The sequence below is a fragment of the Phasianus colchicus genome, chromosome 2 (assembly GCF_987193195.1).
Source record: "Phasianus colchicus chromosome 2, bPhaCol1.hap1.1, whole genome shotgun sequence".
In the NCBI taxonomy this organism is placed as follows: domain Eukaryota; kingdom Metazoa; phylum Chordata; class Aves; order Galliformes; family Phasianidae; genus Phasianus; species Phasianus colchicus.
Window position 1 is genome coordinate 34,883,214 of NC_143437.1, and position 16,881 is coordinate 34,900,094.

Consider the following 16,881-nt stretch of genomic DNA (forward strand, 5'->3'; position numbering starts at 1 on the left):
ATAGTGAAGTGCTTATCTTCTGAAATAAAAATGCATATACGTTCTAAAAAATGCCATCAGCAGTTCAATACTATTTATTTTATATCATATGATAATCATAGGAAGTTTTCCTTTGTGCTAAAACTCAGTTTGCATTAGAAATAATTTCTCACATATGCAACCTTCTGTTCATTTTTTGGTGAAAACTTTTATATGTTTAACATACTTGTCTAACTCTACCAACAAATTCTGCTGAAAATGAAAGCTTCCTTATATGAAATAGTAATAGATATTAGTATTCCTTCTTTGTTTTTCTTTTTTTAATGCTGAATGAATGCATTTAGGAAAAGAACACTGGTGATTATATGGTTAAAGTTATAGAATTCAAACTTTAAACTTTTTAATAAAATCTGAACAGATGATCTGTGCTTTTTTTTTCTTTTCTTTTTTTTTTTTTTTTGGAACTGGCAGGTTTCAGGCCCTCTAATTGGCTTCCCAGCTTTGCAGAGTAATTACAGCTTCAAGCAAACTTTGTCATCTGTGGTTCAGAATGGTGTAAAGTAAACAGAACGTTTTGAAATACAGTTTGTAGTTAGAGCTGCTCAGGAGAGTTTAACTAGCATAACTATTTAATTTAGATAGTGCATTTTATTTGGAAAAGATAGCCTAACGTTTTAGAATTATCAGATTGTTTGTGGATATGGAGATAAAATTTACATCTGGTTAACCTCCTTTTTTAATTAAAAGAAAAAATCAATAATTGAGAAACTTGCATTGCATTTCTTTAATCTGGTTCCATTTCATTTTTCCATTTCTTCTACAGATCCAAAAATGGCCAACCAAGTACTACAAACTTGTTGGAACCGAGTTGTTGATTTCTGTAACTGATTTTGTATTGTGCTGCTTTGAACAAATGTTCTGCCTCAAGGCTTTCTATCCCCTCTAATATTAAGGGGGAAATTTTTCATGACTGATGTTTAATCCCAAGCAAAACAGAAAGCTTTAGGATTAAAATATGTAATTCCAAGTTGTAGATGGCTAGCATACAAGAACACAAAGTTGAGTCTGTCTGTTTACTGGCTTACTCATCTTTTTGAATGATAATTTAGACTTCCAACTGTTTGGAGTTGAGATTCAGCCCTTTAATTACATATGTTTATGTATAGTAGCAAACTTGAAGACATTATGGTAGAGTGTTCTCTCCTTTTGGTAATGACCCAACTATCACTCAAGCTTTCTGAGCCAGCTTTCAGTAGCCAGTTTCACTCATTCTTGTATGCTTTTGTAGTTTCCAAACTATTCTGTCTAAAACTACTACATTTTTTTCCAGTAATTAGTAGAAAAATATTTTGGTAATTAGCAGTAAGTGTGTATTAGAGTACTTATTCATCTTAATAGATTTATTTGTTTTCTTACCCTTAGGTGAAAGACATGCACAAACAAATTTTTATTCATGTTGCAGTCGTGGTAGGAATGTTGTTTATCCCATACATTTGTATACAGCAGCCTGTGAAACATGTGAGTGACTAAATATCAGCAGACTTCAGTTACTTTTATGTACTTCAGCAGGCTGAGTAGCACACACCACTTTTAGAAATATACTAGTTCTCCACTTCTTTCCAAAACTCTTTTTGTTTCAGTGATTGAGGACATTTATGTATTCACTTTTCCTTATAAAAGGAAATTATATATTTAGCCACTTTTAATAGAATATTTCGAAAAGCTCTGTAAGCTTTGCTTGATATTATTTTTCAGTAGCATCCTTCTAACATATTCAAATGGCATTTTTAAAATGTTTTCATTTCCTTTTTCATTTGCCTCAGCCTTTTTTGTTATATTTTTATTATATTATTTTATCATTATAGATGATCAACAAGTTCAATTAAATCTTGATGATCTGTAATGAAAATCTGTGCGAGTTAAGGACTCTGTGATATTTACAGATCTTAGTATATGCATCCACGGCTAAAGTAGTTGTTCTTATTAATGAAGCACACCATCACTTTGAGAAATCTCTGAAGAAAAATTAATATGTAGTACCAGTAATACATATATAGCTTGGTACAGACTTACATGGATGAACATACAAAAAATATATAGATAATATATTAATTATGCAAACTGATCTTAACAAGTTCTCTAGTTCTCTCTTGCAGTCTCTCCATTCTAGCTGCTATTTCTTGCTGCTGATCCTAATGAGCCTTCTTCTATCCCCCTAGTGTTTATTTTCCACGCAAGTTGCAGTCTTTCTCCTTTGTCATTTACACTCGTTTGCTTTTATTACCTCGTCTTTTGTTCTGATGTCTCTTCTTTAAATTATTTTTGCTGTATGGATTTGATTTTACTTTAACTGGGTAGCTTCCTTTTTGTACTGTCTGAGGGTAGCAAGAGCCAGTACGAGCTAGGAGAAGGAGCTCTCCATTCAGCAGATATGTAGATAGGAGATTGCTGTAGCCTCTGGATTACTGCACAGATTTTTAAGAATGTTGTGGTTTAGTAAGTGTTATTGCAATTTTTTTTTTTTTTAACCAATCTCCCCTGTGCTCTTTCCTCTCTTGCAGAGAAAAGAATAGATAGAATGGACAGTTGTGTTACATTTTTGTAGGAATACTGGAAGGTCTTGATTTAAGTTTTAAGTCTTGTCTCCAAAATGTAGTATTTTCCAGCAGTGTGCAGCTTTAGGCAAACATCGAGCAAAGGAAGTTTCAGCCTACATGATTGAAGTGTGATGGGATTAAAGATGAGAGAATGGTTTAGTCAGATGTAGGATCGGGTAATCCTAGAACAGACATGCGTGCAATCATCCATTATAAAAGTAGACCTGTGCGTTTCTTAAAGCTGCACTTGAGAATTTTAAGAAAACAAATAGTGTATTATTCCTAGAGCCTCCATCACTGTCGTTGTAACTTGAGTTTCAACTGTATGCCTGAGGAGAGGAGTTCCTTTGATCTCACAGTACTTGCACCCAGCTGTGATCCTACTATATATCCTAAGTAGCTTCACTTCATCATGGTCCCTATGTTCCCTTCATCTGCTTCTGTCCTTGTTTCTCTTCCACCTTTTGTTCCTACTTCCCATGTCCATCCTACTGTAACACTTTCCTTTTTTAAAAAACAAAACAAAACAAAACATGTCAGCTTGTGCTACAGTTCTTAAATCACAGAGAACCCTCTAATGTCAGAACTTCCCTGTCTGTATTGAGGATGCAGCACGAGTAAGTCTGATAACACTTGCTTGATAACAGTCAGAGGCCACTTCTCAGATAGTGTTCTTTAGATCTTCATGTATGCAAATTAATACCTCGAGCAAAGGCATTAAGCTTGTTATATGTTAGTGATATAAAAGAGAATTGCTTTATTGTGTTTTCAGTTTGTATCTGCATTTCAGAAGGTCTGCTGTGAGTATGCTATTTGTACAATTAACACTCGCAACAGGCATAAGCGGGAAAAGTGAAACAGACTAGTAGGCACCGAAGTATGTTGAGTATTTAGAAATTCACTTGATCTGATGCAGTTCCTTAAACAATATTTAAAACATATTCCTGTAAAATTATGGGTGATAGTTGAGGTGTCAGGACTCTGAATTTATGGAAAAAAAAAAAAAAGAAAGCCAAGATAAAGTACTTCTGTGAAAAAACAAACTGCCTTGAAAAGTGGTGCATGCGATATAATGTGACTTCTGTAAAATACTGACATTATCTTGAGTAAATAAAATGTATTTCTCCAAGAATGAAGGGCAAGGTTTTATGGTAAGTTATAGACAACACCATCAACTTCATCAGGGAAAGATGTGGGCTAGCTGGTAGGTTGCAGCTCTATAAAAAGAAAGTTACAGTTGATCATAAATGAACAGGAAATCATTTGCTGTTTTCATTATTGATTGATTTTGTTTACTGGATCAGTCACTTTATATCACATTCTTGTTGAATTACCAGAATGCGGGCTGTGATGTTTGTGTTAGATTTATGGTAGCTGCAGGACAGCAAATCACTCTTTTGACAGAGTAACCTTAACTTCACAAAATAAGTAAATAAATAAATAAATAAAATCATGTTTGCACGAATAAAAAATTTTAGTAGGTGAGAGTAGGTCAGTGTTTTCAGTGTTTTGCATCATACAAATGTAATGTTTTAGTGTAGTGTGCAATGTTGTAAAATATAACATCAAACATCAAGTCTTATCAAACCTGTCTGAATTAACAGTGTTGTGCTCTTGTGACAGGGGAATAGAAGATTGTCTGCTCTGTGTCTAGATTTCTGTGTCAGAAAAGATCTGGGATATGAAAGCACAACCTGTGAGCACCGACTGGCTTAATTGATTTAGGCCAGGGAGGACTGAAGAGAGACAAAATAGTCTTCAGATGTCTAAAAGAAATAGCTGCTTGAAGAAGAGAATAAATTGGTTGGAAGGACAAGAATGCTTAAATTATTTCCTAAAATGCTAGGAAAAATTAGTTTGCTTGCAGAGATTTGAAATTACTATTTTGGGGAATTGTAGGAAGTGTTTAGAGAAATATTTGAGGGAAACAGCCTAGATAGACCTGTTTCTGCCTTTTAGTGCTAAGAACAAGCAGCTGACTTCCTGGGGCAGCCCTGCTGGGCATGTGGGTGGTAATTCTATGTTTAATAATCAGACTGATTTCAGCATCTGAATTCTCCCAGATAAGATATTTTACAATAAATCTAATCGTGAGGTGATGGTGCCCTGGTAATTGCAGCATGATTACCATTGAAGGAAAAACATCATACTCCTGCCAGGTACAGATGGAAAACTGTGCCTTTGGCTACTGCTGTTACCTTGCCCTACTGGAGCAATCTGGGATCTAATACTCTCACCCTTGTAATAGACCTAATTTGCAAATGGAGATGACATTTTATATGGGGAACAGTACAAGTTCCATCAATACCTCTGACTTATTTCTTCCTCATGTTCAAGCCCATGGTTGTATTGCTGACTAGGTATACGTAAGCTATATGTATCTTACCTAAGTAATTTGCTTTTCACACATTACCCAGAAAACTATAAAGGGTGAAATGTAATGTATTTCTCTAGAATGTCAGCTAATGAAAACAGAGCGACCAAAGCCAAACACATTTATTATCAGATGTCTTCAATGGACCACTGTCATAGAGAGGACATTCCACGTAGACACTCCGGAGGAACGGTGAGAATTTTATTTTTCTTTCTCTTTCAGTCTTGGTTATGCACAGTTTTCAACAGTCTCAGCTGGGATTGCTCAGTAGTCAGTATGCAGAATTCTGACATTCCAAGCACTTCTGAACAGTTATTTGAGCTATTTGTAAGTCAGCTTCTGTAAAATATAATCCGAGCTCATATCTAGTCTGCGAATTGCCTGCAAGTGGGATGAGTGTGTTCAAATAAGCCAAAACTATGTCATGACATGTCTCCAAAGTGTTAAATTTTGAACAATAGAAGGTTGCTTTGGAGTATTTTTCAGCTTTACTGTCTTAGATTTTCCTTTTACTCTTCTTAATGTGTTCTTTTTGGCACAGAAAGCAATATGTTTGTTATAATTTGTTTTATGGTGTTTATTAGCTTTTCTTCTGTCAGTAAACATAAACACACTCTCAAGAATTAACTTTTTTAAAGCATGGAAATGTATGGGAGATATGTGATGGTGTATCTCACTAAAATATTCCATTCTGTTTTTCTGGTTAGATGTACTGTGTCTTCCCACTGAATGCACCTGTCCTCTTGAGGTCAATACTATGATTTGGCTTTATTCATAGAATCACAGATTGGCTTAGGTTGGAGAGGACCACGAAGATCACTTAGTTCCAACTCTCTTGCAGTGGTCAGGGATGCCAACTGCTAGGTCAGGCTATTCAGGATCCCACTCTACCAGGCTTTAAATGCTTCCAGAAATGGGGCATCCACAATCTCTCTGAGCAACCTGTTCCAGCACCTCACCACCCACTAAGTAAAAAATTTCATCCTAACATCTAACCTAAATATTCCCTCTTCTAGTTTAAAGTCATTGCCTCTTGTCCTATCATGTAAGAATTCAGTCTCCCTCCTGCTTTTAAGCTCTCTTCAAGTACTAGAAGACCACAATGAGGTCTCCCTGGAACTGTCTCTTCTCCAAGCTAAACAAGCCCAGCTCCCTCTGCCTTTCGTCACAGGAGAGGTACTTCAGCCCTCTGATCATCTTAGTGGCCCTCTTCTGGACCTGCTCCAACAGCTCTGCATCCTTTCTGTACTGGGAGCCTCAGGCTTGGACGCAGTACTCCAGATGGGGCCTCGCAAGGGCAGAGTAGAGAAGATCAATCACCTCCCTCTCCCTGCTGGACACCCCTCTTGATGCAGCCTAGGATATTATTGGGCTTCTGGGCTGCAAGCACACACTGCTGGCTTGTGTCCAGCTTTTTGACCATTAGAACACACCTTCTCTGCAGGGCTGCTCTCAGTGAGTTCTTCACAGAATCACAGAATTGCAGGGGTTGGAAGGGCCTCAAGAGGTTGAGTCCAACTCCCTTGCTAAAGCAGGTTCCCTACAATAGATTGAATAGATAGGCATACAGATGGGTCTTGAATAACTCCAGAGAAGGAGACTCCACGGCCTCTCTGGGCAACCTGTTCCAGTGTTCCTTCACCCTTACTGTAAAGAAATTATTTTGCATGTACTCCTTGTCCTATAGCTACATTCCACCAAGAAGAGCCTGGCCTCATCATAGAAGGCTACCAGATTAGTGAGGCCTGGTGTGCCCTTGGTGAAGCCATGTTGGCCATCTCAGATCACTTTCACATCTTGCATGTGCCTTAACGTGTTTCCTCGGATGATCTGCTCCTTCCCAACTACAGAGGTGAGGTTCAGTGGCCTGTAGTTCTCCAGATCTTCCTTTCTCCCGTTCTTTAATATGGGAGCGATGTTTTTCTTTTTCCAGTCATGGGGGTTTTACCTGACAGCCACGATTTTTTAAATATGATGGAAAGTGGTTTGACAACCAGATCAGACAGTTCCTTCAGAATCTTGGGATGCATGTCATCAGGCACCGTAGGCTTGTACACATTCAGCTTCATGAGACGGTCTTGAACTTGCTCTACTCTTACAGTGGGAGGAATTTTGCTCCCCTGACTCCCGCTTAGAAGTTCAGGGACACAAGAAGCGTGAGAATGCCTGTTAAGGCTTAGGCAAGGAACTTGTTAGGTACCTTAGTCTTCTCCATGTCTGAAGAGCTAGCTCTCCCTTCCCATTTATCAGAGGGGGTACGCTCTCTGCCTGTCCCTTCTGCCCACAGTAACTAAAGAAACCCTTTTTGTTGTTCACATTCCTTGCCATTCCTTCTGTGCCTTGGCATTCCTGAACCCATCCCTGCACATCTGGACAGCATCCCTGTATTATTCCCAGGCCATCCATCCCCACTTCACTGCTTAAACTTTTCCTCCTTTCTCCCAGCGTGACCAGCAGGTCCTTGCTCAGCTGTGCTGGTTTCTTGCCTTGTCTGCCTGATTTCTCCTTCTGGGAGTTGGAGCCCTTTTGCGCTCTCAGAAAGGCATTTCAGAGGGTGCAGCCAGTTCTGTTCTTTTCCTTTTTCCTTAAGGACAGTTTCCCGGGGAATCTCATCCAACAATTCCTTAAAGTTCTCTCTCCTGAAGTTCAGGATCCTGACTCCACTCTTTGCCAGGCCCATGTTCATCGAGATCATGAACTTGACTAGGACATGGTCACTGCAGCCCAGACTGCCTCTGATCTTAACCTCTTTTTACAGTCACCAGGTCCAGCACCTGGTGGGTCTGACCAGTACCTGAAGCAGAAAGTCACCATTGATGGACTTCAGGAGTCTTCTGGATTGCTTGCAGCTCACCATGTTGTTGTCCCAGCTGATCCGTGGGTGGTTGAAATCCTCCACCAGGATGAGAGCCTGCAGTCACAGTTCCTCTTGTAGCTAATGCAAGAAGTCCTCGTCAATAGGCTCCCCTTGATGAGATGAACAGCCACCACCTATCCCTATTAGCCACAAGCTCTCAACCCGTTCTTGAGTGTTTCTCTGGGACAGTTCTTTGCAGTCTATCAGCTTCTTAACATACAGGGCAACTATCCCACTTCTCCTCCTTCACCTATCCCTTCTAAAAAGCCCCAGCTGGGACACTAGCACCTTGTCTCTCTAACTTAGCTTTACTGTCTCACACCAGGATATGGGCAGGCTCACTCTCACCCCCTTCAACCCTAGTTTAATGCCTTGTCAGTGAGCCCAAACACTTTCTGGGCCAGAATTGTTTTCCCCCTCTGACCCAGGTGGACCCCATCAGCAGGCATTATTAGGTCAAGCATGGAGTAAACTGCCCCATGGTCTTACTGTTTATACTAATAAATAACTAATGATTTTTTATTTTTGCATTGTTTCTTCTTTTATTAGTATATTCACTTACACCATTTAAAATTCTATCATTTAAATTCTGTCATTTTCATGATGCTTTTTGGAATTTAATTATCTTTGAGAACCTCTGATTCTCAGGGGAATTTGAAATTGGCCAAACAGTTCAGCATTAAGAGGGAATAGACAGAGTTGAACACACACTGTAGATTAATAAATCTTAGTTATTTTCTTACAGTGAGGAGGAACATTCTCTTGGTTAGATTGTTATCATATACTGTGTGTCAGGTAGGACATGACATACTAAGCTCTGAGTAGTGTTATAACTCTGACAAAAATTTTCAAGTTTTTAGTATTTAAGTATTTATAAAATCAGAGACTGTTAATTCTTGAAATAAACTAAGCAGTGATTCTTTCTGATACTGATCAACCTTAGCACCTCATCTATCATGCAGAATATGGAAGGAAATTGAAAATATTAAATTGTATGAGACTTCTGCTGTGTGACATGAGAACTGCATTTTGGAGCAATGTAGCATGTGAAAAGAACTATATAAACAAATTATTTGGATGAATTTTATAAGTTTCTGATAGTATTGTTAACTTGTTCATGATAGGGAAGAATGGACAGAAGCAATCCAGGCTGTAGCAGACAGACTTCAGAGGCAGGAAGAGGAAAGGATGAACTGTAGTCCAACTTCACAAATAGACAATATAGGTGAAGAGGAGATGGATGCTTCAACAACTCATCATAAAAGAAAGGTAATGACATTCAAAAATAACTAAGAAGATTAATATGTAAGTAACTTCTGCAAAGTGATCTAGTAGGATATAGAAGCAATAATATCTCTACATAAATTTCAGTGTACTACAAGCGTGGAAGTACATACTTATTTCAGTAAAGCTGCACTGCTCTAATTTTATTTGTTATGCTGTCTGGTACACCACCTTTCAAAGGTAGAGTTCAACCATTCAGGCACACGTTAACAATCTGCTTGCTTTTTGAATATTATTTTTGTTTTTCCCCTTATGTTTGTTTACTCTTCTAGAAGTATGGGAATAAAATATTTTCTTTAGAAGAGTGTTTGCCCACTTTCTCATGCAAATAATGCCCAATACAGATTAGATGATATGCATGAGAAAGGATAGCAGAATTTAGCTTTTATTGACCTTGTTTTTTGCTCTTTGGGAAAAGAACTTTGCTTTAATTTTCAGTGAAAACAGTATCTTATTTCTTTGGAATCCTTCACAGCTTCTGCAGTAAGTAGGAATATGTACACTGCTGTCTATAGCATGCTTGTAGTTATATCTCCAGAGTCAACAGGATAAACACATTATGTTTCAAATATTGTCTCATGTAAAATTTGCTTATTATTTTGGGTTTCCATTTTGTCCTATGTTTCTGGATGTACAAACTACTCTTGAAGAATAATGAGGAACTCGAGTGGATGTTTCTCAGTTGTTAGGCAAGAGTGACATGACTCAAAAAATGCACTGAAATCACATGAGAAGTAATAACATGATTCTAATAGGATTGGCTTCATTCATTCTAGCTACAAAATGAAACCTGTGGAAAATTAAGTGGAAGTCTGCAGACAGCAAAATAATCTTACAGCTAGTGTCACAGAATGTCTCTTAATGATGGACAGTGAAAAGGAATATTGAACATTGCAAGAATTATGAGGCAAGAATTATAGAAAGATCAGTGGCTGACAGCTGTGTCCTTAAGAATAGGGTGTTACAGGAAATCTTAATTCTGTCATTTCCTATGTTTTGAGAACATGAGTTTGCAATACAACCATAGTTATTTCATGTAGTTTCATTGTACATAATTTTCTATGCTTTTTTTCACTTCTTAAAAAAGAAAAACTAATCATATACAGGCATGACAATACTCTCATCATGAACTGTCAGGTTGGAGAGGTTGACACTGAACTTTTAGCCTTGCAACATAGAGATTTAGTGATTGTGCTCCAGGGTAAAATATAATAAATGACAGCAAGACGGAGGCTGTGTTCAAGATGTGTCAGTCTTTGTGAGAGGCAGTGTGATTATGTGGAGGGTATCTGGGTTTGCTCTTTTAAAGATCTGACCACTATGCCAAACTTGTGTATCCTCTTAGTAGTGTACAAAAACACTGCATAACAGCAAGTGTTTTCAAGGTGTCAAAATAAATGTGGTCTAATATAAGTTGTTTATCTAGAACGTATGCTCTCCTTGTTCACAGTGCTTTTCCCATACAACAAAAGGGTTGTGGGAATAAGAGTAGGTGGAAGATCAGTTCTGTTTCTTTCTTGCTACTTACACTTTAAGAACCCAAGTAAAATTCCAGGACAGTGCATGCGCTGTGCTATAAAATATATAATGTATTTGTCAGCAAGCCAAGAGCAAACTACAAATCAAATGTGAAATAAAAAATGGTGATATTCAACACCTAATGATAGCTCAGGATGAAGTGTGTGTAGCCACTGAAAAGCACGCTGATAGCATCAAGGAAGTTTTTTTCCTGCCAAAACTCAAAATCCCACTTCAGATTTAAAACTTTTGGAGGACTTAGCAAAAAGTGCTCAAAAGGTTTTTAATAACATTCCTGAGTGACCATAATAAAGGGGACTCCCTTGTTGCTCCCTTTGTATTAATTGAAATTAGAGGAAATAGATTTTTGTGGAACTGTTTCTGAAAAGCTTCTGCTTAAGCATTTGTATTTGTTAACAGAATCAGAACCACTTCAGTTTTATCTGCTTAATGTGTTGCCTTTTTAATATTAGGTTTCTTTCGATTTCAAGAATTTTTTTTTGCATATTGTGTCCAAAAAATTTTTTTTGTCACCTGATCTTGTATCTGCACACAATGAATTTTGCTTGTGCACACACCAGATGATATTCATATGAGAAGAGCATAATCAGATTAAGAAGCAAGACAGAGAGAAGTGGGCCTGTTTCTTCTCTTAGGAAAAAAAAAAAAAAGGTTTACAAAGAAAACAGTCTTCAAGTAATTGAACTTGCTTTGAACAGCCTGGCAGCAACATCTCTGCAGCAACATCTCTGTCTGTATTATCTGGAAGAACCAAATACACCTTTTTATTTTGCAGTTCTTCCAGTGGTGTCAGTGTGCCACTTAAGTTCTACAGTAATAGCATCACTAACATTTCAGTTACAAAACACAATAAGCGAACTGCTTTTATTCCTTGCTAGACTATTTCTGTTAAGTAGAATTTCTTTCTGATGAAGTCAGATGAAAATTCCCAGTCATATACTCCTTGTGTATATCAGTAATATTTTAAAAGTAGTTTTCAATTGGTAGGAATTTCAATAACCGTAGTAAAGTGTATAGTTTTGAAAAGAACATATATAGCAGGAGTAAAGAGGCTTTACAGAAAACTGAATATCATGTAGTTCTTTGGACAGTTTTCTGTTATTTGTTTGTGAATTTGTTTTTCAGGGTTCAGCATGAATAAAGAATGGATTTTTTCAGAGAAGCCAAAGTACAACATAATGAGTAAAAAAATTCACTTTTCAGGGTTCAGTAGGAATGAAAAAAGTGGAAAAATTAAGAAGAAAACAGAAATCAATCTTACGGAAGTCTCCAAACTTGCTTACCAACATTCTCAGGTTTAGGAAATATTTCAATTTTTTCACCAGTTTTCAGTACACTCTTAACTGTGGCATCTGTGTTTTTATCTCTCAAGGTCTTGTGTTCTTTGGCAGACTTTTTGAGTTACCCTGCACTGAATATCATCTCTAAGCCTTCTGCTAAGCTTCTAAAGAATGACAGCATCAGGATACTTTATTCTTAGAACTATCACTGCTACCATAACCTGCTGTTAAGCAACGACTCAAAATCTCTCAGAACTATTACCTTCCTATTATAAATCTGCATTTAAAAAAATCTGTTTTTAGCACGGTTGCAGCTAGATTCACGACTGCTTTGATGGATGATGTAAGCAAATTTTAGGCAAATGAGTTTCAATTTGACTGGCTTGCTGCCCTTAGCATCAAACCTATGTCTGTGGTCAGTTGAGCCAATATCCTTCTGTGTACAGGCAAAGGGCTGCTATTATACTAGTCTTTGTTCAAACTCAGATGGTCTCTCTCTAAGTTCAGCCTCTCAAGGATGATTGGAATTATGGAAAAAGTTACCCCTTCCTTGCAGCTTATGATCCAACAAATTTTTGACAGTTAGAAGTGATGAACTTTTATGTTCATTAGGTATTCTTTGTCATAAAAGCTGTTGGCCTTTCTGTGTGAGGAATGCAGTTTGAAGTTAGGGTGAACTGTGCTCTGAATTACTCATCTTCTGTCTGAATTGTGTTTTAAATGCATTTTGAATTTCACAGAATCATAGAATGGCCTGGGTTGAAAAGGACCACAATGATCATCTAGTTTCAACCTCCCTGCCACAGGCAGGATTGCCAGCCACCAGACCAGGCTGCCCAGAGCAGAGTCACATCCAGCCTGGGAACTTATCATGTGAATTTTGACAGTTTTCAATGCTTTAACTTAAAGGTGGTTTCTTTTTGCTTGGTGGTTATCATACAACTATCAAAGTAGATATACTGACTTTCCAAAATACTGACTGTGATATTTGAGAAATCTTCCCTTCAGTTGATGGAATAGCAGTTGCCACGTAGTGCTTGGATCACAGCTTTACGTATTCATTATACCTGTTAAGAGTAAGAAGAAGAATATTTTGAGAATGTTCTTTAATGGAGTAAGTTTCAGAAATTCCCAAGCTAGAACATGTGACCTTGAATGTATTTCTTTTGACTTGATACAAGCAAAAAATTATGCTTGTTGACCAGTCAACAGTGGGACAACAGAGGGACTTAGCTAAGATAAGAGAAAGTTTTGTATGCATGTTTATGAGTACGCATGCATGCACATGTGCAATAGATCTGTTTTTCTGTAAATTGGGACTTTCCCATATTAGAGCCTGTTACTTGTTTTGTATTTTGCTATTGGAATCCCTAGCTATGAATATGAGTGGAAATGCACATTTAATTGAAAGAATTCAAACAAAACTAAAATTTTAGCTTGTAGTGACAATCCATGTACATTTTCATCATTTCTTTCTTTATTCCCCTAATGCTCCCCTTGTGTTTTGTGGTAGTTAAGAGGAGTTAGATAATAATAATAAATAATATTTTAGAAACTGTCAATGTAGTAGGTGATATATAATACACAGAATGAAAGTCATCTTGAAAGTCTGTCCTGAAGAGATTTATATGAATTTGTTATTCATACTTTGTTCTGTCTGATCTGTTTATTTTAAAATACGTGTAATTTCCTTATCACTGTTTTTTTCTGACACTTTCCTGTATTTCCTATTTTAGCTGACACAATAAATATTTCTATTAGATTGAATATTTCATTTAAGAGTATAAATAATAATGTTCCTTCAAATTTTATTAAAAACCTACTACTAACTATTGATATTTGTGTCATTGGAGTAGCTTTACAGATTGATGGTAATGCTTTCTGCAAGGGGACAATATTGTCCCCTTGCAGAAAAAACCTGTAATTCCACCCACTCTCCATCACTTAATGAGTGTTTTACAACCTTATGAAAAGGTCCTGTGTTTATATAACAGGTTATTTGCAGAGCTAAGAAAAACAGTTTTATGAACAGGATTAAAGTTTAAATAGGTTCTGTACAAATACAGTACAGGTTCAGTATATTTTTTTTACTCCTGTAGTTTTACTCCTTCTTCATAACCAAAGAAGAAAGCTCAAAATTATTTGAAGTTTGAGTTTGCAGGAATGTGACTGCAGAAAGATTAAATGGAAGATAAATTTAGAATCCTGATAAACAAAAGGCTATGTTGAAAGGATAGTAGTGTCATAGTAAATATTTCTAATGAATACTTGAATCAGTGTCTGGAATTAAAAAATATTTACAGAGAAGTAATTATTTTAGGCTTTGGCTAATTATTAAAAAGATAGGTACAATTGTATCTGAACTACATACCTCGCCTGAGCTTGAGCAAGATTGTCTTATGGTTCTAAAATCTGTTCATGATGCAGACTCCTAGAGTTCACAATTATCAGCAGTTTCATTTTGACAGGAAGATGTTTCATAATTATTTATCTTAAAAGCAATACAAGCTTCTTGTATTAATTATGTATCAATACATATATAGGCTTATTATTAATTGTTTTTTTTTACTTACTTGTAATTTCCCTGGTTTTGTGCATCTCTAGTTGTAGCACACTGCAGTAGTTTTTGGAAAATTTGATCAGTTAAGGCAGTTGTTAAGTCTATGATCATAAACTTCAACTTTATACTGATTGGTGTGTGTGGCTCAGGTTTTGTAAACTGATCTTTTTATATTGGTAGTACCATTTGGTTGTTTGGAGAAGCATTTTTGAATATATTTTGGAACTGCATAGCTTACATCTTGCTAATCCTTGCTTGTTCTTTGCTCCTTGTAGACAATGAATGACTTTGATTATTTAAAACTACTGGGCAAAGGCACGTTTGGCAAAGTTATCCTGGTCCGAGAGAAGGCTAGTGGGAAATACTACGCTATGAAGATTTTGAAAAAAGAAGTAATTATTGCAAAGGTAAGGAAGGTTGTATTTTTAATTCTATTTCTTTTTTTTTTCTTTTTTAATGGAATGATCAGCATCTTAGTAAGTGATATTTGATATATACATTTTTTTATGGTAACTGAATTTAATAGAATATACGTGTATCTTCAGAAAACAAGAGTTAACAAAATTAGCATGTACAGATCTTTTTACTCCTTTTTCCACTGTTCAGTAACCTAGAGCGTGCTAAAGCACTTAGAGAATTCACTGTGCAGGAAAGTTGTGCCGTCTAAGTTTATAAATAGAAAAAGTGCATCGTAAGGTATATTATGTACCTAAACATTTTTAAAGTGAGTCGCAAGTTTAGTCAGATAAATACAATTAATTTAATTAATTCATTTAATTAATTAATTTAACTTAATATGCTGTTCCTGGTTTGTTAGATAAGATTAGCTGTGCATGGGAATAACAATTTTATTGTTGCAGTTTTTGAGGTACAAAAAACAAATCTAAGGCTGAAGTCTGTAGAAATTATTTAAATTGAAATTGTCAGTCACATTCGATTGATGTAACATTATTGGCCCTTGTAGCTGGTGATAATTCTATCTAGTTTTAACTTGAAGATCTGAAGTTTGTTTCTTGTAGTGCTAAAGTTTTGAACCCTACTTGCTTAAGACAACTTTGAGAACAAGAACAGTACTCTGTTGTCATCATTATACAATTAAAAATAATTCCGATTACTAAGTAAAAAAGTTTTTGAGGGATGTGAGCCTGACTGAAATTTCTTGGAGGCTTGAGGCTAATAATACCAGTGTTCCTGGAAGCTGCTGACTGTGGATGACAACAGCTATGGATTATATGTATTTTCAAATATTTGTCATATTTTTCCAATTTTTCTACTTGTGAGTGAAAAGAAGGGTTACAGAGTTCTGCAAGCTATCTCACTGTTCGTTTGTCTGCCTGTCACTCTCATTCTAATAGCTTTTGAATGTTGTTGATCAGTCTTGATTAAATTTGAATAAGGAATAGAAACCTCAAAGACGATTACATTTCTTTGAGCTTCACGAAAACCACCTTCTGTTTCGCTTAATCTTCAGTTTTTTTCCTGATCTAAACCTCATGATTCACCAGAGAAGTGTGGACTCCTTTTTTTTTTCTTCTTCTCATGAAAGTAATAGCAGTTTAGGTAGGTTTTTACTCAGATCACAACTGATGAAGAATGAGATTTATGGAAAACAGGCAATATTGTCTCAGTGTATCTTCTTTCACATGAGTAGTGTCAATAGCAAATCAATTTTTTGTGCACTTGGAAACTTAAAAAATACAAATCAAATTAATGCTTAATAGTAAAATTAGCAGGAATGTGTAATTCTTAAATTCTGCTTTAACAATATTGAAAATTATACCAAAAGGTAGAAGTAAATAAGTAATGATTAAAATCACCTTTTCATTGTAGTGTAAAAAGTCTCTATAGGGATATACTACAATGTTGTATATGTATGTATTAAAAGTTTATTTGTAGATTAGCCCTTAACTCTATCTCCAGGTCATTAACATATTATAAAATTCACTAAGTTTATGAATGGTGCACTGTTCTCCCTACTTTTTCAATTGGAGTTTGAATCTGAAAATATGCCTTTCATCCACATCACCAGTTGAAGAAGTATTGCAGACTAAATCCACATTATTGAAGATTAGAAAGATGGGTGCTGAGCCTCTTGGATTTGTTTTTGCAACATCACTGCTTATTGCAGACTGCCTGTCAGATCCAAGATAAAGTGATTTATTTGATTTTATTATATGAATAATTCTTTAGAATAGCTTTTCTATTTGAAACATTTTTTGTTTTTCTCCCAGTATGTGGCTGTAGTGTCTATACTCAGTAATGCACTACTACTTAACTGGATGGCATCAGAATTTTACTGAGAACTTTGTTGTTATTTTTTAACTTCCTATTTTGACAGTTTTTAAAGCATAAACTAAAACTCCTGACATCTGTGTTTACTTTAATAATAGTTTAATTAGTAAATTAGTTTA

General features: G+C 36.1%; 1 protein-coding gene across 3 annotated transcripts in view; it reads left to right on the top strand.

Moving 5' to 3' along the window:
* Positions 1-16,881, top strand: part of AKT3 (AKT serine/threonine kinase 3) — a 147,716-nt gene that overhangs the window by 88,406 nt on the left and 42,429 nt on the right. For all 3 annotated transcript variants that reach the window (XR_016464172.1, XM_031592720.2, XM_090135356.1), the window contains exons 4-6: positions 5,031-5,142; positions 8,932-9,076; positions 14,746-14,877. Coding sequence is in view for 2 of the 3 variants with exons in the window: in XM_031592720.2 (XP_031448580.1) it covers positions 5,031-5,142; positions 8,932-9,076; positions 14,746-14,877 (389 nt within the window). In the remaining variant the exon portion in view is untranslated. The remainder of the gene's footprint in view (positions 1-5,030; positions 5,143-8,931; positions 9,077-14,745; positions 14,878-16,881) is intronic.